At 38.1% G+C, this 10,228-nt stretch overlaps 2 protein-coding genes across 10 annotated transcripts in view; both read right to left on the bottom strand.

Moving 5' to 3' along the window:
* On the bottom strand, nucleotides 1–5,371 carry FBXL22 (F-box and leucine rich repeat protein 22). Its single transcript, XM_035554120.2, has 2 exons — nucleotides 3,538–5,371; nucleotides 1–926 (listed from the first exon to the last, which is right to left on the bottom strand). Exons 1-2 carry the CDS (start codon nucleotides 3,870–3,872, stop codon nucleotides 581–583), a joined length of 681 nt encoding a protein of 226 aa, XP_035410013.1. The 5' UTR covers nucleotides 3,873–5,371; the 3' UTR covers nucleotides 1–580.
* A 783-nt stretch (nucleotides 5,372–6,154) lies between these two features.
* USP3 (ubiquitin specific peptidase 3) overlaps nucleotides 6,155–10,228 on the bottom strand; it is a 100,612-nt gene continuing 96,538 nt past the window's right edge. For all 9 annotated transcript variants that reach the window (XM_035554108.2, XM_050713075.1, XM_035554103.2 and 6 more), the window contains one exon: nucleotides 6,155–9,962. In XM_035554108.2, the coding sequence (XP_035410001.1) occupies nucleotides 9,797–9,962 (166 nt within the window). In that variant the 3' untranslated portion in view covers nucleotides 6,155–9,796. The remainder of the gene's footprint in view (nucleotides 9,963–10,228) is intronic.

Here is a 10,228-nt window from a genome sequence, read left to right as displayed (position 1 = left end):
TATTGTGCACAGGGTCAAACTGGTTTCCACACATTGGCATGCATACCCTCTGTTAATAAATACACCTGACAAATCAGCCACAAATATTAATCACTGAGGAAGTGATAGTTATCAGGTATGCTGATCTGCTTTCTAGAAGGGACCTTAGATGTCACAGTTATCACTCTTCACTGGTAGAATGTGTCATATGTGTTATAAAGCCTTTAACAGAAATTGATTAATCACTCTTTCCCTGAAATTTGTGTAAATCATACAGTATTTGCTGCAGCTTTATGCCTTTCCCTGTTACAGGAAGGTAACAGAACCAAAGTTTTTAGACTTAAGTACTGCATTATATGACATAAGCACATGATTTTTCCAGTTTGAGGAAAAACAGAAAACAAAGGGTGTTTTTTCTTAAGACGGTCCTGGTGAAAATTCACACCTTTTCCCAATGCAGCCTTTACAAAACATACCAAACACTTGTTTGGACTTAAACCAGAATGCATTAAAGTAGCCACAGTTAATTGAAGCAATGCTGCCCCAGAGGTAAGTAGAAATAAACTATCCACATTGACTGAGTTTTTACAGTTTGTTGCACTTAAAGCTGAACCAGTTTTCTTGATGATTTTTCAAGTGTGATCTTTTTTTCTGGTTTACTGTCTGGAATCATGTTAGCACTTCTCTCTGCTCTCAGCATTACTGAAGGACACTTTTCCCTGACTTTCTCTAGACCAGTTTGTGTTATGTTCCGGCAGAAATCCACATGGAGTGTTTGCAGTGATCTCCCATAGAGGGTCACTGCTTCCAGTGTTTGGTCAGTGATCCGCACGCAGTTTTCCAGTTTGAGTGTCTTGAGGCTTGGGCAGTTCCTGAGAAGAAGCAAGAGGCAATCATCCGTAACATGGCCACATCCAGAGAGGGTCAGAGATAGCAGGTTTGGACATCTGAAAACATAATCATTACAGGTGAGACTAGTGAAGAATAAATAATATACAGAGCTTGGAAAAGCCAGTGTCTTCAAGAATAAATCTTAAAGTTAGCAAAATACTTCCTCTTTCACCAGGAGGGTAAGAAAGCATGAGAAGGTGGGGGTTTATGTAGGTCTTAAAGCTCAGCTTTACTAATCACAAAACTTACCTTCCTTGCTTTTTCTGTTGGTGGCTACAGCTGTAGCTCAGTCAGTGCAGTGGGGAAGGGGAAGTGGATGCCTATATAGGCTGCAGCTGCATTGTTTTTTTCCTAAGGAGTTGCATGGTGCTGCCTTTCTCCTAGTTCAGAGAATGAAGACCCAGCAGAGATCATAGGTTCAAGTCAGAATGGATTTGAGGACAATTGAGTGAAGAGGCTGCTTTATAGACATGCTGAGCATGGGCAAGTAAGACACTCCCACTCTCTTGATTTTATGGAGATTTTTGTTTGTTATTGCAACTCCTTGGTTTTGCTAAGTGGCAGCTACTACCTACCTAGCTGAGTGCTGATGTTGCATTGCCACACAACTCTTAAGCCTCCATTCACATTATTGAAACTGGTAGTAACTCTACTGTTAAATGACACAGAAGATTTATAAAGCTTGCTTTATTCTGTTGCTTGGGTAGATCCAGGAAAGTACAGAAAAGATCTGTTCCAAGTCAGTGTGGTGATGACTTACACTGTCCCTGTGTATGCAACTGGAGCAGGCTGGTTATTACTTGCTGTTGTGCTGACCAGGCACTTTAGCAAAGGCCCTTGTGCCCCGACCTGCAAATCCTTCTGTACAGTGTTTGCTTTCTCGCTTACAGCTCTCTCCAAGGAGCAGCAGTTTAGCTGCGTGTCTATTTAGGTACATAAACCTTAATGTTTCTGCATTAACATAGGACTTCTTTAGTTCTATTGTTGAGGGTAAAAAATGATTACAGCAATGCTAATGCTGATCTTGTGATACCTCTGGGCAAGACTATTAGCTTGCCTCTGGTCTGCAGGAACTGTAAAAAGGTATCCGTAAGCGCTTCCATAAACAGATCAGTGTAATTCTTATGAACAGTTAGAAAAGCAAGTGACCAAAACAGGAAAGGTTAAAAAAGGATCCGAACCACAGTGTCATCAACAGAACAAAAGTACTCAAAACTCAGAAAGCAAAGCTGAAAATTCATTTGATTTATATTTTTCCTTGGACAGAATGCTAGGAATTCTGTTGTGATAGAACTGCTTTAGGAGGGTTGCTGCAAAAAGGCAGGAATTAGACTTGGGAAGGCTAAAATGGATGACGCTGTCAGTGTTAATATACACAGACATTTTTAAGAGTGAAGATTTAGCTTTTGGAAATTAATCTCCTTAATGCTGAGAGGCCCTTGCTGAACTTTGGGCTTTGAGGTTGCTTGCTACCTCACAGGGTCTGCTTTCCATTTTGTCCAGCAAACAATGTGAGTTTACCAATTCTGCAAAGGAAGGCACTTAAGTGTTAAACCGTTTCTACTGAGCTGTGGTCTTGTGTTCTCCTTCTGAATCGTAATTTGTGATGGCAAAAAAATGGAAATAGTTAAGCGTGGCATCTTGGTAGTAGACGTTTCAGGGACAAAATTAGAGTATTTCCTTACATGTACTCTTTACTCGGCACTGATGTGTTTCCTAATGGTATTTGGCTAATTAAGCTGAAGTTTTTATCAGTTGTTCTGGAACAATTACTTTTGAACTGTTGAACTTAAAATCCACATTCTTTTCTGAACCCATATTTCAGTCCTTGGTTTGAGATTGCACTGTTGCTAATTCTCACCAACACCCCGCATTCTGTTAATATCCTGTAATTTGTTGTGTTTTGTTTTTTTTTAATTGTTAGGTCCAAATTGAACATTTTGCCTTCCCTGCCATGGCACTAACCTGAAGACTGGCTGCAGCACAAATGTGTACTATTTCAGCTCTAATGTATGACCACAGCCATCCTTGGTGTTGAATTAAAATGCACTGCGATTGGTGTTACCCTGTTTGCTCCTCCTAATGTAGTTTAACACTTTTTCTTAGAGCTGCGCTGTAGCCCTAAAGCTGTTAAAAGAAATGATGTGCATTGAGAGCTATTTTTTCTTAGTGGTACTTACTTCCTTTTACTGTAGTTTATAAAAAACATAGATACAGTTAAATTTCAGTATAAAATCAGTATTTATTTGAATGGAACAAATTTTCTGTTAGTAATGTGTTTAATGCACTTTCTTTTTAAAATGAAATGTATTCGCTATGTGAAATCATGCCTTTCCTCTAGGGGTTCCCCCTAGACAATCCTTCACAATGACAGAATGGTACATTTTAAGTTAAGCAGCAACATAGTAGGCAGTATTGCACTTTCCTATATTAATCTTTATCCCAAAAAGAGGGAAGAACAGGCTTAAAGAAAGTCATTGAGAAGATATGCTATTGCCACTATAAAACCAACTTAACACTATATTAAAACTGCACAGTGAAAGCACTCATGTACTTACTGCTTCATTTCAGGTAGGCTGTATGGAGGAGAATTAACAGTTCTCAATGCTGTCATTTAAAGGCAGCTAACTTTACAGGACTGTAGAATTTCACACCCAAAGAACATACCTGTTGCCAACTTCTAGCAAAAAATCAGAGACAATATTTTCATGCCTGTTACAGAAGTCTTTCTGGAAATTGTTTTTCATCCAGTCTTCAATGTTACACACTTTGACTCTCTCTGAATGCCAGCAGATGGATAAGTATTTTAAGGCAGGTCCCAGGAGAAAGTTGTGCTTCTTTAGTTCCGCTGGAGAATTAAAATTCAATAAAGACCAAAGTATAGGATCTTGAAACACTTCTAGCAATTTGTGACATGTTTTTGCTAAATTTTTCCTGCTGTTTTTGTCCAGAAAAGAAAATAGATGTAAAAGGCATTCCCAATTCAGCTGGGTTATATGCATAGCCCTTCACAGAGTATTAGGAAGCAGACAGTCTCCTGGCCTTGTGGAATAACGGCAGTGCTGGAGAGGGGCTCAGAATCACTAGAAGGCTGTTGCACATATATGGTTGTGGAATGGTGTTTATTTTTGGCCAACAACTGGTGCAGAAGTTAAGAGCAGGGAAAGGATAAGGACAATGCATGAAACTGCTGTGCTGTTCCTTCAAGGGAATGGAATGGGCGTGCAGAACAGCAGGACTTCTCTTTCATGAAATGCTTCCTTAAAAGGGATTTTTCTTTTAAATCATTATTATTATTTTCCTTTTAGGCAATCCTGATAGTTAGCAAAGAGCTTGTGCTGTGTTAATGGATGGGAAGGGGCAGACGGTAGGTACAGCTGCAAAATGTAGCTTTGCCAGCCTCTCAAGTTTGGAGGATTTGACTTTCAGAGTGGAAGCTTGTACAGCGTGCAACAATTTTAGCCTTTATTTTTCATTAATTATGCTAAAGCTGCACTTTCTTGTCTCATGTTCAAGGACTGTTATACTGGGATTTCAAAGGAGGCTAGTTGAACAATCTTTCATTAACAGCTTTTAAAATGAGTTTACATGTTCCCTGGGTGCAAACAAGCGCATACAAAGAAGTCCACAGTTTCTTTTTACAAGCCTCAGCCTTATGGGCATTTTCCTGCCCGCTCTTATTTAAATAAACGGTGCTAGCTGTTTCCCCCACCTTTTGCATCAGGAAAGTAATGCTACACAGGAAGACATGCATGTGAGCAGCCATAGCGATGTTCAACTGCTGAAGACTTGTGCTTTTTTAGTAGATGTCTTATGTTAGCCTGCGTTTTACAACTTTTCTTGTGTCTATGTTTTTGTAGATGTAGTTCTGTTACCATGGACCTGGAAATTTTGGTGGCAAAAGGATATATAGTGGTTTTAGGAATAGGTGTCCATTTTCCAGTAACGGACGAGAAAGTGTAGCAGAAGTTCTTGCCGCAGAAGAAAAATAAATGTACAGCAAATGGTGGGTCAGAATTAAAAGCAGTAATAACCAGCCCTGTGACTGTGACTTTTTCATGTTTGAGACAATACAAGAAGGTAAGGTAGTTCACGCCCATCTTCTGTTTGGTGTTAATATAGGGAAATAATATGTGTAACTATTATTACTATAATAGTTGTATAACTAACTAATTAGTAAGGATTAGGAGCAAAACATGTCGTGAAGGACTTTTCAAATGGCTTGCACATTTTTAGTACCTGGGAGTTTTTATGTACCTATGCATTTCAATAGGGTTTGTTCTGATACATGACAGGGTTGAATGCAACCAAAGTTCATCTTCTTTTTCTGAGACTGCAGTTTGAAATTGATCTCTGAAAAAGCAAGAGAAGAATTTTTTTGCAGTCTGCACTGATTGTTTTGGCTTCTTATCTGTGCATGAGTAATGTGTATGCTTACTCACAGAAGCTCAAAGAAAATGACAGATATGGATCTGTACAGTTCTTTAAAGTTAGTAATTTTCTTCTGTAAATGGTAAGCTGTGCTTAATGAGTGCTAGTTCTTCCGGTTTCATATTCTTTGTCATCAAATATTTGCCTTGAAATGAGAAAGATATTCTTGTTTCCCTCCCATGCTTAGAAGCAGGCTATGAACAGTAGCATGAATACTTTATGAAGCTGCTGAAGAGACAAGAGTAGATGATTTCACATACCAGGTAAGCCAGTCACTGGAAAATAGCAGTGTAAATGGTGTGCCAGGAGTTTTCTACTTAGTTCGCATACTGTTTTTTTTAAACTCTCACTCTGTCTCTTCCTCATTCTCAGAACTTACCTTCACCATTGAACAAGTTTAAATAGTTGAGACTACTCAGAATTGTAATAAATACAGGAATGTTATTTTAAGGAAAAACATAAAAACAAACTTATACGATAAGGTTATCATTGCTGGGAGGGACTCAAACCACACAGAGAATGCACACCATGATCTAACAAAAATAACAGCCCTTGTGGTGACAAGGCCCTTTAAAATTGTGTCCTCTTTGGGTTTAAATGCTATATTCTGATACACTTACTTAAGTTTGTTTTATTTTTTTCTCCCATAGAAGTTCAAATACTCTGTCACCCTGCTCAAATGATCAATGCTAATACTTGCAAAACTGTAGAAAGACATGCGGAGTTCCATTTCCTAAGGAAAAGAGACACTTTAATGGCACATTTTCCATAAACACATTGTGTGAGTAAGATATAATTCACATTCATCCTGGAAATGCTCCAAAAACACACACAATGAGCACAGTCAGTGATCCTCACTGAAAATTACACACAATTTTAATGGTAAACAATTACAACTATGGCACTACAGTACTTGAGGATATCCTAAAGCACATTGGAATCAATTTTTCAAGGTGCTGATTACCTCATCAGTAAGACACAGACACATCAGTAATGAAACGTTGGGGAAAATTTTGAACACCAAGTGTTATGCTTTCCACTGATTTAGCAAAATTCTTATAAATTGGCCTCCTGCTTTTGAACCAAGTCCATTGTACCTGCCTCTCTGAAAGTTTTCAACTGTAAATCTCACACAGCTATTATTACCTAGAAGAGCCTCTTCTGACTACGCAGTGAGAAGGAGCTCTCTTTGTAAATGCTGTAGAGGTTTGCATAATGCCATACTTAACAGCTCACTATACAACATATTAAAGCAGAAGTGTTCTAAGAGCTGGACATTCTGCAGTTTTGTTTTACATAAATCATGTCTCCAGTTGTATATATGGCTAAACAATGACTAACAAAAAAGGACAACCTTCAATCAGACAAAATTGGGTGAAAAATATGCAAGTCTCTGAACTGTAGAGAGCAGTTGCTGCTTGCAGAGCAGTCACAAGCAAGACAAAATTCTTGCCAGTTAGTGTGTACTATGATCAGCAGTAAGTAGAAAGAAACATTTGGCTTAAATGAAATGAGATATCCCTCCCCTCCCACAAGCTAGTAGATAAATATAGGATATACAAGTAAGGTTAAAAATGTAATACTAGGCCAGGTGCAGTATATGTTACTGGTTCAGTGCTCAGTTACTTTTTTTTTTTTTAACTTTTTTTTTTTTTGACACCACACTGAGTAGAATACAGTGGATAAGCAAAGTTCTCCACCAGGAAGAGAAATACTTGTGTTGCCACAACAAACTGTTCATACTGTCCATCTGGGTTTGCAGTGGGAGAAAGTTAAATTAGGAAAGGATTTACGATGTACTTGTTCCAGCAAAGCATAAGGCTGTGTCTGTATTATCTACCACCTGCTGCAAGAACAGGACTGACATGATTGCATTATGTTCCCATGGCCATATCTCAAATGGACCATGCTGGATACCGTTGCCCAAGACCTTAAATGTTACAGAGACGATATTGCTAAAAGGAAATCCTGAAATGGGAAAATAAATCTGACCCAAGAAATTAACAGAAGTAGAAGCTGCTTAAAATAAGTGAATGTTGCTGAAGATTACAAATTTTAAGTAAGTTCTTAAAAACTATAGAAAGGCACATTTACATCACTAGTTTGCAAGAACACTGCATACACCTGACTCCTGCAAATTAAAATGTTTCTGGCCCAGAGCTAGTTGTACATTTTTAAGATTTGCATTCCCAGAACTAAGATGCTAAAGGAATCCAGTCCAAGTAGCATGCAGACAAAATGTTGATATAGATGGAATTGATTTAACTCCCCAGCTGTCAGCAGTAGGGCTGCGCTTCAGGTTATAAATGTCATAAAAATTTACGTCATAAAATTTATGTCAAAATATTTTACGTGTCCCACACAACAATGAAGTCTGTCGAATGTCAACACCTATCTCTTCTTGTTAGGAAAACAGCTCTGGCTGCATGAAACTGAGAAATGGTAGATGACATGCTATCTACAATTTAATACAGTGATTAGTTCTAGTTATTGTTCAACTTTAAAAAAAAAAACAAAAACATCCATGTGTGTGTGCGCGGCCCTCAGTGTACCAAATAATAATCACAGTAAGTTTAACTAGTGTACAGTTTACATACACACACTTAGCAATGTGGAACGTTTTCTGCAGCTTTTATATTAAGCCAACCTCTCTCTTTCTCTCTCTTTCCTGGTTCAACATGACCTGAAAAGGCCATAAGACTGTCATTTAAAAAAAGAAAAATCTCATTGTGATTTCTGTTTATGCTTGTCAATGTACAGCTAGCAGGTAACCGACAGCAAGGAAAATGAAGTTCACCAAGCACACCATGAGCTATAATAGTACAATTTATAGGGACTCTTTTTTTTCCTGCATACTATGCCTTTTAGAAGCATTAACTAAAAAGAGTACTCATATTTTACTTGTGTTCTTGTGTGTTTTCAGGCTAGTATATTTTTCTCTTATTGCAACTAAAAGGTGCAATTTGGCTGTGGTACATGAGGTAAAACCCCATTCTTACTAAGAAGCTTTTGCGATTGCAGGAGTGTCCGGTTACTTGCTAGGCACATCAAGGGTAACTAGAAAGGGTGGAATGGGGGAAAGCACCAAAACGTAGCATGCCAAATTTCAGATTTGTCTGGATTCCTGGATTTTGCAATATAGGTTTTTCCTGTCCTTTTCTAAATTTCACTAGCAGAGAGGATCTGACCTCCACTATCTATCTGGAACAGTAGCACAGCTAAAAATACCACTGTTTAAACAGATGTCTCTCTCTATTACATAGTCAAGTCATAGAAATTGTATCATGTCTCCAGTGTATATCTCGAGACTGAAAATAAAGATCCCACAGTGGGCTTATGAGTAAATACTACAGCTACCAGCATCTGCTCCAGTAAACAAGCAGTTTTGGGTGAATCTTCACCCCTCAGGCTATGCTGAGAAAGTGAGTATCAACCTTTAGTTTCTATTTGATCTGATAAAAATAACTGCCATGCCAAGCATCTTGAACTCCATCCACTTCCTTTCAGCCTTTAATTAATTAATTTAATTCAGGCATTAAAGTAGACAGGGGCTATATAGTTAGACCTATGGCTGTTCCCACAACCCCCAAACTTAGGAGCTGTGATCCCAGTTTCTACATGGAAGGAAGGTTGGGGTCCCACTGCCAGGAAATCTCCAAGTTTTAAAGTAAGAGTTTATGATCAAATGTCAGGATTACTGTTTAAAACAGAGATGGTTCTGGCAAATCACATCTGGTTTAAAAAAGAGTAATACATCTCAACACAATTTAGACGTATATATTTTAAGATTTAAAAAAAAAAAAGAGGGGAGGGAGGGAAGAGCATATGCGAGGAATATTTGAATTAATCTGCAGTATAGATACAATTGAACCAACTGTTTATTTACAATGATTCCTGAAAGTCAGCAGCCTGAATACACACCGATATAGCAGCAATTACCTGGTCTATTTAATGGTGCCACATCTCATCTCTTCTTCAAAGAATGATTGTTCAGAGGTCACGGCTTTGTTTCTTGCACGAGGGAAAATAGTACGTGCAAACAATTCCTTGATTTAAAGAGATTAAATCATATCTATATAACAGCTGTAAGAGCAGCTTGAAGTTGTATTGCTCTTTGTAATCAGAAGCACATTTCTCTTGCTTGTAAGGAGGACAGAAAGCTTCTCTGATGTAAATGTGCCTTTAGAAAGTGAGAACTGAAAACATTAATATAAAAAAAAAGTCAAATAACTATTTCTTGAAACTATATATATAAAAATTATCACAACTAAAGCAGCAAATCAAAATCTGCTGAGGTTTTCTGGTATAACTAAAAAAAAGTTAGTTTGTGTCCAAGTTCAGTAAGTCAAATGCTACCATTGACACAACAAAACTAAAACCCACAAGAGGAAATTGAAAAGTGCACAATGAAATTAATAGTCTTGGATCAAGTATTTATGGAAAAATGGAAATGTTTTGTCCGGTGGACTTGATAAGTGAGAATTAAAAGGAGGTATTAAAGTTTATCTGATCCAGATTTGGCTTGCCGTTCCACATAGAAGAGGATGTAGGCCTTCGCCTTTACCACAGTCTCCTCGTCGGTCAGAGTTACAGTACTGTCGTTGAAATGGAACCAACGACCTTCGTGAGCTGCATACGCGGTGTAATGTCCAGAGCCAACACTGTCAGCAAGGCAGAGGTGGGGGGAAGAGAAAAAGGACAATCAGAAGGAGACAGACCACCTCCTCCTCTGATGCATTTTCTATTAGGCAATAATGGACTAAGAGACTTCCAGGAACCAAAGCAAGAAAGGAACTGACAGCCCTCTACAATAGTTGGTAAGATTTTTCTCGTCTTAATCAGTGGCACTTGAAGTTCTCCAAAGTAAAGTTTCATGTTAAGTAAAATGATCACTTACTTGCAGGGATGAGTTAAAAATAAAATAAAT

The sequence above is a fragment of the Cygnus atratus genome, chromosome 11 (genome assembly GCF_013377495.2).
Source record: "Cygnus atratus isolate AKBS03 ecotype Queensland, Australia chromosome 11, CAtr_DNAZoo_HiC_assembly, whole genome shotgun sequence".
In the NCBI taxonomy this organism is placed as follows: Eukaryota; Metazoa; Chordata; class Aves; order Anseriformes; family Anatidae; genus Cygnus; species Cygnus atratus.
This window is presented reverse-complemented; position numbering and strand designations above follow the sequence as displayed.

Bases quoted from the DNA above. Each gene is read 5' to 3' on its own strand.
- FBXL22 (XM_035554120.2), bottom strand. From the start codon at position 3,872: ATGCATATAACCCAGCTGAATTGGGAATGCCTTTTACATCTATTTTCT. The intron at 927-3,537 runs GTATGTTCTTTG...TTATGTTTTCAG, and splicing joins TTGCTAGAAGTTGGCAACAG to ATGTCCAAACCTGCTATCTC.